This window comes from Terrapene carolina, unplaced genomic scaffold (genome assembly GCF_002925995.2).
Source record: "Terrapene carolina triunguis isolate 2854851 unplaced genomic scaffold, T_m_triunguis-2.0 Scaffold227, whole genome shotgun sequence".
NCBI lineage: Eukaryota > Metazoa > Chordata > Testudines > Emydidae > Terrapene > Terrapene triunguis.
The window spans coordinates 2,988,821-3,003,308 of NW_020664578.1; the positions used below are offsets into that span (position 1 = coordinate 2,988,821).

The 14,488-nt window shown below is 53.3% G+C and overlaps 1 protein-coding gene across 1 annotated transcript; it reads left to right on the forward strand.

Moving 5' to 3' along the window:
* Positions 1 to 10,023: 10,023 nt before the first annotated feature.
* LOC112106035 (heat shock 70 kDa protein 1-like) lies at positions 10,024 to 11,946 on the forward strand. The gene has a single exon (XM_026656288.1). The coding sequence runs from the start codon at positions 10,024 to 10,026 to the stop codon at positions 11,944 to 11,946; it is 1,923 nt and encodes a 640-aa protein (XP_026512073.1).
* The last annotated feature ends 2,542 nt before the right edge of the window (positions 11,947 to 14,488 follow it).

Sequence of the window (14,488 nt, forward strand, 5' to 3'; positions counted from 1 at the left end):
CGGTCCCAGAAATATTTTTTTCGGCCCCCCTGTCTGACGTTGCCACCTCCCCAAAATCTCTTGAGGTTTTTGCTAGGCAAGGGAGCATTGCCACCGGGGGCAGCGGGTGGCTTCTCTCATGGCCTAGTTCTTGCGGGAATAATTCCAAGCCAAAGGACCGCCCAGCCCTGTTGAGGGCAGGTAAAATAAGTGCCCCCGGCCCTCCCCAGACTTGATCCCCGCTCTCCGCCTCCGGGCCTGCCAAGTGAAATAAAATAAGTTGTTCTAAGCACATGCGTGGCTGTCCTGACCCCTTTCCATTCCCGACTGCCCTTTGATCTTTCTTACCCGTGACCCTGCTCTTCAGCCTGACAGCCTGATGGATGGTCAGCGCCTGGTGATTTATGACGGCCTTTAATATTTGGAAAAACAGACAAGACCCAACGGCGGGGGAGAAAGGAGGCTGCCGAGGGGACGGGGCTGGGTGGATTTGCAAGGGAAGGGGCGGGGGGGGGGGATTTGTCAACCTTTTAGATTGGTAGGGGGAGGGGAATAAAGTGCTCCGTCTGTCCTGAGTGATTTATGTGCAATTGCTGTGATTAAATTGGCCTTAGCTAATGATAACTAACTCGTCAGGGGCTGACCTTTCTGTGACAATGGAAAGGGGCCAGGAAGCCGGCTGTGTCTGTGTGTGTGTGTGTCTCTCCCTCCCTCTAAACTGGGGAATTTATTTAGCTAAGCCACTGCTCATTCTGCCCCCCTTTAGAAATGTCCCCCCCCCTTGAAATTTCCATCGGAGTCTTGGGGGAAGAAATTGTCCAGCCGCTTCCCCGGGATTAGGCTTAAGCCGGAGGCCGGTTTTCCATGGAGCAGGAGTCGTCGGCGGCTGGTTTGGGATCGCTAAGGCCGAACGGGCTTTCCATTTGCACGGAGGCTTGCTGAGATCGCGAGGCGGGAGGGTCTTGTTGAAAAATAAACGGCTCATTTATTCCAGCGGGTGCTTTGAAAGCTGGATCTGAAGCGCTACACTGCGGCAGTGTCCACGTCCCGGATGGGCTGTTTCTTCTGTGTCCTACCACGCTGATCATGCTGGTGGGGTTTAAATACAGACTTCCTGGAGTCAGGCACTTAAATCCTTTTGAGGATCTGGGCCTTAGCCCCTCATCTGTCTAATGGGATAATGATCTTCTCCGCTTCACAGGGGTGTTGTGAGGAGAAATACATTAAAGATTGTGAAGCGCTTGGAGATCTACCGATGCAGAGCACTCTATAGGAAATGGTTGTTATTATTTGATTATTAATTCTGGGTTTGATTCTCAGCTGCCCTATGGCAAGATACTGTAATTTACAGCCACTTTACACTTAGGGTGACCAGATGTCCCGATTTTTTGGGTCTTTTTCTTAGATAGGCTCCTATTACCCCCCACCCCCATCCCGATTTTTCACATTTGCTGTCTGGTCGTCCTATTTACACTACGTGCTATGAGGAAGGTTAGTCCAGTGGTTAGGGCACTTGCCTAGGAATTTAGAGGCCTAGGTTCAATTTCCTGCTTTGGCACAGCCTCGACTTGAGTGAGTTGCTCTGTGCCTTAGTTTTCCCCATCTGTGTAATGGGCATAGTTGCCCTGTGGAAGTTGTGAGAATAGACAAGTTACAGATTGTGAGGTACCAGCTATCACAGTGGTGGGGGCCAGATAAGTACCAACAGTTGAAAAATCTGCTTCGGGGAGGGATTTTGGTTTTGACTTTTTAGATTTTATTCATTTGTTTTTTTGTTTGTTTGCATTTGGGATGATTTGTTTCGAGATCATTGTTATGTTTATTGTGGGGGGGGGTTGGATAGAAGGGGATGTCAGAGTATTGTGAGCGTCGTTCTTACAATGGAACGGCCTTTTCAAAGAGGACTCCCAAAGTTTGGATTTTATTCAAAAGAAATTTTACAAGGACTACACAAGAGGCAAGGCAAATGGAGAATCAGGTGCAAGAAACGTACCCTACATCAGGGGCTAGAATTCCAGTCTAGACCAGACTGTCTGTTACATCCCGGCCCTTCTGATGCTGCGTCTGTCCCTTCCCCGGACACGTGCCCATGCATTCCCTGTTGCAGTGAGATTTCCGTAATCTTTCCTCCAGTCTTTCACACCGATGGCATTTCAAATGTAGTAATTAGTGGAGCTGGTCAGAAAACGTTAATCAAAACAGTTTTCTGCTGGGAAAAAGCTGTTTCTCAGTCAAACCAGCCTTTTTGCAAAATTGTGTCAGTTTCGATGAAATATTGTTTTGAAAAGAATTGGGGGAACAGCTCAAAAACGTCAAAATGGAATCTGTCATTTTGAAACAACTTTTTTGTTTCAAAATTGGCTTGCTTTTGTATAAAAAGAAATTTGTTTTTAAAAAGATTAACATTGAAATGAAATGTTTCCAATTTATCAAAACAAAAAGTTTTGATGAACCCACATTTTTTGGCGATTTTTTTTTCGAAATTTTGATTTTTCGTCCCAATTCAGGATAAAAAAAAAAAAAAATCTTGACATTTTTGTGGGACAGGAAATTTGTTTTCCAACCGGCTCTAGTAATTCGCAACATCAAAGAAAGCAGCCTGAACTCCCGTCCCGAACACGGCTAGCCTTGCGGGCTATGTAAGAATTGAGCAGTGGAAGCGGACGGAGGGAAAGGTGTAGAAAGACCAAAAAGTAGTCAGTGTACAGAGTCAACAAGAGCCTGATGTCTGTAAGAAATCCCATTTCAGGATTTATTTTACCTTCCGTTTGGTCATTTGCGAAAGTAAATCTCTTGAGCAAAGTCTAAGGGTATGTGTAGTGCCAGATAGTTGATGCTTTCTCTGTCAACATCGATGTAGCTAATCCACATCTCTGAGAGGCACAAGTTCGAATCCTTCCATCGACCCAGCCACGTCTACATTGGGTCGACCAAACTATGTTGCTCAGGGCACAACATTTTTCACAGCCCGGAATGACTTACCTGGATCAACCTAAGGTTGAGATCTAGACCAGGCCTAATTCTGTTTGCAAAGAAGCGATTTGCTTAGCCCCAGTGAAACCTTCAAAGCCCAGGAGGATGTTTGTTCCTGAATCTCTCAGCCAAAGCTTTGCTGATCCTCTCCTCTGCTGCATTGAGAATATCAGCTACTGTCCTCCTTTTTTCCCTAGGCAAGCGGTGGCGTGAAGCGAGTGCCGTTAAAGCAGCAGGAATGGAGACTTTCCCACAGAAAACACTGGGTGCCTGACGAAAGATGGCCTTCTTGTAAAGACACTTCACTGGGATTCCAGAGTTGCGGGCTCAGTTCCCTGCTCTGCTACTGCCTCCGGTATGACCTCAGGCACGTCCCTTAGGCTGTGGACGTGCCCCTTATTGTGTGTCCGTGCTATATGGTCCCGATCCCGGTTATAGAAGGAGGATTAATTGCAGAGTAGACAGCTTGTTCTGGTGGAGACCAGCCCGCCTCCTGGGTTTTATTCTAAGTACAGATGGGGAGGGGAGTTCTGATCTGCTAAGAACCGACCGGATCTTTCACCCAGAACTTACAGCAATCCCTGAAATAGCCTTGAAATAAGAAAACCACCTTTAGGGACCTCAGGGTGAAAACTTGGCTCCACTGAAGTAAATGGGAACTTTGCCACTGACTTCAACGAGGCCCGGATTTCACCTTTTTGTCTTCTTACTTGGCAGGACACTGCCGTGCTTATCAGTTGCTTTGGGAATTAGGCACCAGATTGGGACTCCTGGGTTCTGTTCAGGGCTCTAACAACTCGTTGAGTGGCTGTGGGTGAGTCACGCTGCCACCCTGTGCCTCAGTTTCCCCATTTAAAGATTAGAGTTGGTTCCTATCCATTAGGGTTGCTACAGCCTGGAGGACAACGTGGATGCTGTTGCAGAAGCGTCCCTGCTGGGAATAACCACTAGCATGGCCAGCGCTTTGGATTCTAACCGGGCACAAGAACCAGCTCCCGTTTCTCTAATCATTATTTTGCATTTCTTGCGCTTGCCCTGGGACGATTCCAAAAGCTGAGACATACAACCCCCTGGGAGATAGGGAAGGGTTAGCCCCCTCTTACAATGGGGGGACAATGGAAGTGCAGAGAGGGGAAGGGACTCACCCCAAGTCCCACAGCAATTCCATGGCAGAGCCAGGAACAGCACCCAGCAGTCCTGGCCTAGAGCCCACTGCTCTAGCCATCAGCACCGATTCCCTGCTGCAGCCAGAGGTAGAACCCAGGAGTCCTGGGCCCAGTCTGTTCTTCCAACCCCTAAGAACACCCGCTCGCCTCGACTCAGAACGCCTGAGGCCCTTGTTCTAACCACTAGCCCTCACTCCCTTACCAGCGCTGGAAAAAGAACCCAGGAATCCTGACTTCCAAGTCTCCTGCTCTACTCACCAGGCTACACTCCCCTTCTTCTCGAACTGCGTTTGCAGTCCAGCTTTTGATCACCTTATTCCTTGTGTTATGGCAGAAGGTGCCAATGGCCTTGTACGATATCAGTCCCGGGTGGACAAGCAGCCAGGGTGAAACTCTCCGTAGATGGAGTTAACGGTGCCATTCAGTGACGGTCCCCAGAGAGGCGTGATGGTGGCTTGCATGGGTTAAAGCGCTCTCCGCTGAATGAGATCTGCATTCGATTCCCTGCTCTGCACCTGATTCCCTGTGTAGCCTGTGGCCCGAGTCGCTGGATGTGACCCTCTCCCTGTACATGCTTTAAATAAACTATCTGCACTAAGCAAACGCCTGTCTCCATGTCGCTGATTTCAGCTCTAAACGGGAGCTGGACCTGCCAGGCGGTGGAGTCTGCTATTGCTCAGCAAAGGGGCAATACTCATTCAGGGGGTGTCTCCGCTGCAATGATGGGATGTGATTGCAGCACACACAAAATCTTTGATCTAGCTAGCTCGGGCACTGGAGCAGTGAAGCCACGGCCGCAGGGGCTGCAGCACGGGCTAGTTGCTCCGGCAGAAACCCAGCCAGGACCCTGGGTACTGTGGTGTATTGCAAATTACAAGCTCTCCCTTTACGTTTGTAAGGGGCTTCCTGGTCCTGCTTGCAGGCTGGGTGGCTCTGTAGGGAAGCGAGCGACCTGGGTCTAGCTGCAGTCAGTCTGCAGTCATCCAGCCTGCAGTGGGGTGAGTTGTGCCTCTGTGTGTTTAAGCAGCAGCCTGCTTGGTCTATGGGGATTTTGTGTGTGTTAAAGTTCTGGATTCTAGGAATTAAAGCAGTATTACGTTGCAGCCTTCCAGAGCTTTGCATTGGCTTCCATGGGGCCAGGATTTCCAGAAAGAGTATATTATGTGTGTTTCTAACTTCTCGGTGTATGCCGTGAACAGAACAGGGACGAAATTTCCGCCCCAAACTTTCCCCCAGCTCTGCCAGAGGCCCAACAAGTGGGAGGAATGTGTGGAGGGAGCTCGCTAGCTAAGTTAGCATCTCTCTGCCCCTGACATCTTGACGCGAGCATAATAGCCAGGCTGAAGGACTGATTTCATGGAGATTAACCTCTTGCGTTGCGCTCGGGCTGCCTTGGTGCCTGGCCCTGGTTCGCGAGTGTATGAAAGGCGGATTACAGATATATTAGCCTATCTGTCTTTTTATTCATGGGGGTTTATCATACGGACGAGAGTGTCTGATGGGAGCCAAAACAGAGGAAGAGGAGGGTCTTTCCAAGCCCATCTGACCCCAAACATAAGAGGAGACGCAGGGTTGTTGTTTTTTTTAAAGGAGGTGAATTTTGCATTTGATGGGCAATGCATGCCGAGACAGCCCCGAGGCCTGGAGTCCTGCGTCTAGCCACAGAGCGGATACAGCGGGGCTAGCTTCCTCCACATCCACACTGCCCTGCAAATCAGTGGTGCAATTCAGGTGACCAGATGTCCTGATTTTATAGGGACAGTCCCAATATTCGGGGCTTTGTCTTATATAGGTGCCTAAGACCCCGTCCCGATTTTTTCACACTTGCTGTCTGATCCCCCTAGGTTGCAGCTCTGCACTTATTCAGAGTTGCATAGGCCGGAGAGCCAGGGGGCCATGGCCCAACCGCTTGTAAGCATCAGCCTTGTACTAAACCAGTGAGTGTCACTCCAGCTGCCAATCGCAATGCCACTGAAATTCGGCCTGGCCGCCCCTCTGTGCAGGCGGAGGAGCCATTGGGCCCCATGGTGTTGCGATCTGGTGCATGGCAGAGCGTAGGGAAGTCTGCTGAGAACTCAACTCCTGGCAGCACCGTCTGAGGATAAGAGAATCATAGAATATCAAGGTTGGAAGGGACCTCAGGAGGTCATCTAGTCCAACCCCCTGCTCAAGGCAGGACCAATCCCCAAACTATTTTTTTTGCCTCAGATCCCTAAATGACCCCCTCAAGGATTGAACTCACAACCCTGGGTTTAGCAGGTCAATGCTCAAACCACTGAGCTATTGCCTCCCACAAGAGAGGGGAACCTCCCCGACTGAGGGAGACCCGGTGTCTCTGGAAGGCGAGGGCGAATGGGATCGGTATAGGGTCCCAGCTGGCACGGGAGGGGAGGGACTTGAATTTGCCCCTTCTCCCCCCCCCCCAAGAAATATCTGAACTGATTCCACTGCCTGGAATGATCCCCCCTCTAGAGATAAGAAGGGAGTTTAGTTTCCATCTGACGCGGGAATCGTTTAGGTGCCGTTCTGCAGCCCTTGCTAGTAGCAGTGATCGCAGGCCTTCAGAGAGCCCAGAGCGACATCCCTTTCCGAGCACTTCCAGGAGAGAGCTGCAGAGGGGGACTGGTGCGGGAACGGGGCCTGGCTGAAGCCGCTCCTCCACTGAGATTTTAGCCGAGGGTGAAGCCACACCAGTGCCCTAGTATAGACACACCTGACTTGCACTGGGGTGAATCCTGCTGCGCTGGGGCGAATCACGTCTGGGCTAATGCGGGGGGCTAAGATCCCATCGGAGGCAGGGCTTGGGAGAAAGGTGCATCCCCCGTCCGCTCATTCCAATCACCCCTTTAAAAACGACCCGGAGAAAAAGGACAATCTCTCTCCTAACACACGTAGACACACACACATACCCCGAGCTTGCCTGGTGCCTTTAGAAAAGTCCAGTGTTAGCAAAACCCAGGGCCCATAGCTGATAAGTTGCAAGTGGAACGGTGTCCCTCTGCTGAGGCGGGGATCGCGAGATGGGACAGGCAAGACCTAGATTTTCAGCTCCAATCGGCTGGGGGGGTGTTTACGCAGAGCCGGTGGCTTTCTCACCACAGCCTGGCTGGAGCTTCCCCGGGGGACGGGGGCGGGGGGGGTGGAATGGGGTGGTGTGGGCGGGCATGGGGCCGCGCCAGCTCTCTGCGCCGCTTGTCACGAACCGAGCCTTGAAAAGGTTAACATGGGGCCTGAGCGAGAGAGAAAGTGCGAGCGAAAACGCTGAACAGGGGCCGTTTTAATTACATTCCATTAAACCTCCCTTTCGGGTCTGCGTTTCTCGACCATGTGCTGCACATTCTCATGGTAATTATGGGACATCTGTATAGAGGTTCCTTTCTCATCAAAGATGGCTCTCATCAAAGACGCTCCTGGGAAACCCTTCACCTTTGACCCCCGGGGTCACCGCCGAAACAGTGGCTCTATAGTTCGCGCTACTGTAAAGCTGTAGTATCTTTTTTCCTTCTCCAACCTGACCCAGTCTTGGGACTTTAATGCAACCCATGTTTGGGCGGGAGGGAAGCTTGTCGTTCATGTCGGCTTGGGGAGGACGAGGGGGGGAGGACGTGCGGAGAAAAGGGGGCCTTTCTTCCCCCCCCAGCATCAACAGTTTCCTTTTAATGCCCCCCCCCCCGGTCCTCCTTCGTGCTCCCCCGCCACTCGAAGCGTGGGTATGGGCGAGTTAATATGTCTCTTAACTCGCCAGCGCCCCAGCGCAGGTTGACGGGGAAGGCAGATCAAAGTGCAAAGACAAGCGGTTTTAATTAGATTGACTGGAGCTGTGGGTTTCCTCGTTCACCCTGGGGAAGGGGAGGGCACGTGAATCCACCCTCTCACCGCCCCCCTCTCTGCAGCGTTGAAATCAGCTCCATCCTGGGAACTCACATCCACCCCACGACACCCTGCATGTTTTCAGAACGACCCTTCATGGGATGAATCCGCAACGGGAGGGGGGTGCGGGGGGGGGGAGATCTGGGATCAGTAACGCCTTTGATGGGGAAGGGCTGGGGCGTGAGTGGGGCGGCCCAGCCTGAGTGCTCTAAATATCATGAGTCAGCCGCCCCTCCCCCACCCCACCAAAATCACACTGGGTTCTTTGCTTTTCGATTTTGGACCTTCTAGGGGGTCACTTTCCCCAGCTTTTCTCTGCAGCTGCATGGGCGAGAAATAGCCTTTGGGGGGGGGGGGAGTTAACCGAAAGCCGAGATTTCCCCATAATCACAAGACTCCAGGAGCTGGGGATTCAAACGTCAAATATGGGGAGTCTTGCAATAACATCGTGAGAGTTGGTAGCACTGAGAAAGGCCTCGGAGGGAAGGTTCCTCACCTGCCACTCTCAGGGGTAGTGAACTATCCATCCTGTCTTTTCTCTGTCTGCCCATCCCTTTGATCTCTGTCCATCTATCCTCCCTTACCAATCTGTCTCTCTCTCTTGCATCTCTATAGTGTCCATCCTCTAGAATCTAGATGCTCGTACCCATCTGGGATTGGCCCAAAGAGCCACCCAAAGTAGGCACTGACTATTTCCAATTTGCTACAACTGCTTCCTGCATGTCAGTAACCATGAATGGCTCTTCCTATGGCCAGGAGAAGGAGAGTCACCTAGTGGATAAAGCACTGACCTGGCATTCAGGAGACCTGGGTTCTTGGCCTGGCTCTGCTGCTGGAGGACTGTGAGCATGTCATGTCTCTCTTGTGTGCCTCAGTTTCCCCATATATAAAATGAGGATAATGGTACTGCCTTCCCCTTTAAAGCATGCTGAGAGCTAGGGCTAGAAAGCATTCTGTGAGAGCTGGTTGGGTTCATATCCTGACCGTCAGGCGCTTGTCTATAATAATATAAATAACAAGACTTGGAAGGATCGGCTTTTTATCGGTAGACATTGATTTCACTGCACACACACAAACCAACAACAAAAAATATTTCCTTCAATAATAATCGAAATATACAGATAGATAAAGTAAGAAAAACGCTGCTTGAGAATTTATTAGCGTCAAAATCCAGTGATTCAGACTTTTGAATTAGGCTGGTTACAAATGGACTCACAAATGAATAGTAAAAACAGGTACAATCTGTTGATTTCAGGATATTTACGTTGTCTATTTTGACATGCGACGTTGATCGTTTGTGTTAACGGGGTATAAAGCTTTTAACTTTTTCATTCTCCGCGTCTACTGTCATTAAATCATTGTCTGACACCCCCTCGCCTCCCCCCGCCCGCTCCCGGCATTTTCCACAACTGTGAAAATTGAAATGGGTAAAAATGGAAAAATAGGCTCACAACCCAAACTTCACACAAGGGTGACGTTTCAATGGCTGCGAATCGGAAAAAAATATAGATCTGAAAGAAACCGATATCATCTGTCGAAATTATAAAAATATCAAAATTGAATTCTGCCAAGCCTATTTATGACCCAAGGTCCCCTCTTTCTGTTCATGTCCCCCTTGATGCCCCAATGCGCCCCGCCTCCTCTTACATTCACTCCCAGGCCGCCTCCTGCCCCCCCAGCACAGTCATGCTTTAGTAGGACAGTGGGAAGACTCCATTTCCAGAGCTGCCAATAACACCCAAAGGGTGGCAAGCCCTAATGGCGAGCAGGATGCAGCAGCAGGCTGGTGGCTTGACCCTATTGTGACACGTGTCGAGGTAAGGGCAGTCAGGTCCCTGGAGGAGCTGAGGTGTCACCCGGCTGGGGGCAGAGACAATATTAATAGGTTGTCCAGGAGAACAAGGCCCATGGAAGTCAATTTACCAACCAACTGAGGTGGGGGCAAGGGGCAGGGAACAACCCATGGGAGCAGTTCTGCGTCTCCAGAAACCCCTAGGAGCAGATCTCTTTTTGCACTGCAGCCTCGGCCCCGACCATGCGTAGGGCCAAGGGACCGGCCGTGGGGATAGACCTAGGCACGACCTACTCCTGCGTGGGGGTCTGCCAGCACGGCAAGGTGGAGATCATCGCCAACGACCAAGGCAACCGGACCACGCCCAGCTACGTGGCTTTCACAGACACGGAGCGCCTGGTGGGGGACCCAGCCAAGAACCAGGCGGCCCTCAACCCCCAGAACACCGTCTTTGATGCCAAGCGGCTGATCGGCCGGATGGTTGAGGACCCCACGGTTCAGCTGGACACGAGGCACTGGCCCTTTCAGGTGGTGAGCGATACTGGGAAGCTGAAGGTGCGGGTGTCCTTCAAGGGGAAGGAGAAGGCCTTCTACCCTGAGGAGATCTCCGCCATAGTGCTCGCCAAGATGAAGCAGACGGCTGAGGCCTACCTAGGCTGCCCCATCACCCAGGCCGTCATCACGGTGCCAGCCTATTTCAACGACTCCCAGCGCCGGGCCACCATAGATGCTGGGACGATCGCTGGCCTCCACGTCCTGAAGATCCTCAATGAGCCCACGGCAGCAGCCATTGCCTATGGCCTGGAGGCCAGCCGCAAAGGGGAAGGGAAGCGCAACATCCTCATCTTCGACCTGGGCGGCGGCACCTTCGACGTGTCCATCCTCGGGGTGGACGACGGCATCTTCGAGGTGAAGGCCACGGCGGGGGACACCCACCTGGGCGGGGAGGATTTCGACAACCGGCTGGTGGATCACTTGGTGCGGGAGTTCAGGAGGAAACACAAGGAGGACCTCAGCCAGGACAAGAAGGCCATGCAGAGGCTAAGGGCAGCTTGCGAGAGGGCCAAGCGCACGCTCTCTTCCGGCACCGCTGCCGCCATCTCCGTTGACTCCCTGTACAAGGGGGTGGATTTCCACACTACCGTCACCCGGGCTCGCTTCGAGGACCTGTGCTCCGACCTCTTCCAGGCCACCTTAAAGCCCTTAGGGAAGGCGCTGCGGGACGCCAACATGAACAAGGATCAGATCCATGACATCGTGCTGGTGGGAGGCTCAACCCGCATCCCCAAGGTCCAGACGCTGCTGCAGGAGTTCTTCAGTGGGCGGGAACTGAGCAAGAACATCAACCCAGATGAGGCCGTGGCCTACGGGGCGGCTGTGCAGGCGGCCATCTTGACAGGCAACAGGTCCCAGGGGCTGCAAAACGTGCTCCTCCTGGACGTGACCCCGCTGTCTCTGGGGATTGACACGGTAGGAGGGGTGATGGCCACCGTGGTCAAACGCAATTCTCCGGTCCCGACCCAGGAAACCATGGAATTCACCACGGCGGAAGACGACCAAGAGACGGTTGTGTTCGAGGTCTACGAAGGGGAGAGATCCATGAGCAAAAACAACCACCTGCTGGGCACCTTCATCCTAGGCGGCCTTCCCCCGGCGCTGCGCGGAGAGCCCGTCATCCAGGTCAGCTTCTCCATCGACACCAACAACATCCTGACCGTGTCGGCGAGGGACACGGATACTGGCAACACCAGCCAGCTCACCATCACCGACACCAGGGGCCGGCTGAACAGAGAGGAGGTGGAGCAGATGGTGCGGGAGGCCGAGGAGCACAGGGCACAAGACGAGGCGCAGCAGGAGAAGATCGCAGCCATGAACTCTTTGGAGTCGTGTGCTCTCCACCTGAAGAGGGCTGCGGAGGGAGGCCAGGCCCTTGATGTTCGGGCCAAGAAGAGGGTGTTGGAGCTGTGTGAGGAGGCCAGCTCTTGGCTGGAGGGCAACCAGCTGGCGGAGAAGGAGGCGTACGAGGAGCGGCGGAGAGAGCTGGAGGAGGTGTGGGACTCGGTCTTCTCCGACCTCAGCCAGGGTCGGGGGGTGGAAGGGGAGGCCAGGGGCGAAGAAGATGGGGAGGAGGCTGCTGTTGCCCAGCACGGTGAGGAAGTGGGTTGAATATGGACCGCACTGCGCTGTGCCTAAAGGACGCATTTAAAAAAAACCCAAGGGACCTGAAGCGTTTTGCCTCCTTCGTGCGTCTATTTAGCAAAGCAACAGATGGCTGCACAGAGCTTTCTGCTCCCAGGCCCCCCTGCCCGGTTCCTAAATCAATGACTGGCGCCCTGAACCATTTCGCCTTCCCCCTGCACTCCCGGTAGGTCAGTATCATCACCCCCATTTTACAGATGGGGAAAACTGAGGCACAGGGAGATGTGACTGGCCCAAGGTCACCCAGCAGTGAGTGGCAGAGACAGGAACAGAACCAGGGCGTCCTGACTCCCAGGCTCCTGCTCTAATCACTAAACCCCACTCCCTCAAAGAACTAGGAAATTCGGACTCCCAGTCCCTAAACCATCAGACCATTTACCCCCTCCTCCCCCTTCGATGCAGCTTCTTTGACCCAGACTCTCCACGGCAATGCGTAACATGCAGCACTTCGGGCTGTTAACAGGCCTGGCAGGTGTCGGAGCCTGAGATAAGGAGACAGGAAATCAAACCTCCCGCTGCAAGGCCTGGGCTGTTTGCCTGAGGTGGGGGCGCTCAGTTGGGAAGGAAAGCCTCCTGACTGGGATGTGGGCGGTCAGGCCTAGTGGTTAGAGCAGGATTCAGCGGTCAGGAACAACGTCCAGGGTCAGAGCCGGAGTCAGGACCCAAGTAGGGCTGGAGCAAGGCTGGGAATGAGGCAGACACAGGAGCGATCATAAGCGTTGAGCAGCCAGCGACCTGCTAACAACAGCCCTGTTGGGTCCCCTTCAACCAATCAGGAGGGTTGGCCACTCAGGAGGTTTTGTTGTAGCCCATCTGGGCTCATTCGTCTGCCCAAAGACTGAACTAGCTAGTTTCAGGTTCAGCTGCAGGCCCTCGTCCCTGAAGGGCTACTTTTGGGTCCTCTCTCCAGACTGCTCAGCCCACACCCTTGATCCTCTCTCCCCAAAGAGCCCCTCCCAGCTCGCTTTTTTTCGCTAAGTCGGGCTGAGGATTGTCTGTCTCACCGAATAAGCAAAAGCCACTTAAACCCTTTCCCCAGGAGGGTCACCACCTGCTAAGAGGCTGGCCGGGGGGGAGGGGTTTGCAGGATGATGACCGATAACAGAGATGTATTTTATCCAGGAAAAAAGTCTGACCGAAATGGACATGTCTGCACCCAAATCCCCGGAAAAGAAGTTGGGATGAAATTTTTCGTCCTGCTCTTCCCTTTTCTTTCAGTCTGATGATTGTTTAATATCTGTGTCATGGTAGCGCCTCCACACCCCAGTCCCAGGACCATGATCCCGTTGGGCCAGGAGCTGTATAAACACGGAAGAAAGCGCTGATCCCTGCCCCGAAGAGCAAACAATCTTAGGCTGGGTCTACACTACCGCTTCCCCTGGCCCAGTTCTGCCGGGCAGGCCTGCGATCCTTGACTGACTTTGCTCTGCCGGCAGAAGCTGCCGGTGTAGACGCAGTTAGACCAGCAACGCCGCACTTCGGCCAGCCTGGCTGGGTTCCCTCGGGTGTGGTGGATCAAACTCAACCTGGGCAAAAACTGCCTTGTCGGGGATGGTCTCGCGTGCCGGTCAAGCGCTCCTCGGGCAGATGCAGCCTGAGGTGAAGAGGACTGGGAATGGGTGACAGGGGACGGATGATCGGATCACTTGAGGATCACCTCTTCTGTTCATTCCCTCTGGGGCACCTGCCACTGGGCACTGTCGGTAGACAGGATACTGGGCTAGAAGGACCTTTGGTCTGACCCAGTAGGGCCGTTCTTATGTTCTTATGATAGGTGGTAGGCCGAGACAGACAGCTGGGACAGTGCAGGAAAATGAGGAGAAACATAAACGGCCTGGAGATTTTTCTAGGAAGGAGGGTGATACAAATCTTCCTTCTTCCTTCTCTCTATCCCCAGCTCTGCCTCCTCTGTCCCCACCACCTGGCTGTCCCCCCCTACCCACAGCCGTTCACCAGGACCCTCCTTTCTCTGGGCTGGAGAAGCAGAGAGATCAGGGGAACTCCCTGCTGCATCGGGGCCTTTTTGCACACGACAGGCTCCCTTTTCTTGCTGCTGTCAGCTGCCGCCCGGCGCCCACAGCAAGATAAAGCCTGCACAATAGGGACCTGCACTCGCAGGCCTGTGGGCCATTTCTGAGGGAGCCCAGTCACGTTAAAACCCAGTCACGCTAAATCCCCATTCTGCCTCTGTCAAAATCCCCCAGGATGGGGTCTGAGGCTCTCCTGTCCTAAACCGTCACGCAGTGCCATTTAAATGGCTGCTGTGTTCCGCCCCAGAGGTGGCTGCCTTTCCACTGGGAATTGTGATCCTTCCTTTTCTCTGGGTGAAATTCACCCTTGTACAAAAAGGCTGAGGCCCCTTCAGCCCGTGGGGGAGGGGGGCGTTTCGCTCAAGCGGCTCGTGGAAAAGAGGGAGGCAGGATCGGGCCCCTCCTGGTGGGCTAGCGAAATCTCTGCCGAGGCAGCCGCAAATGGGCTGAAGTCTCAGCGCCACTTTCCACTAAGTGGC

Excerpts from the sequence above, each read along its gene's own strand:
- LOC112106035 (XM_026656288.1), top strand. The coding sequence starts at position 10,024 with ATGCGTAGGGCCAAGGGACCGGCCGTGGGGATAGACCTAGGCACGACC.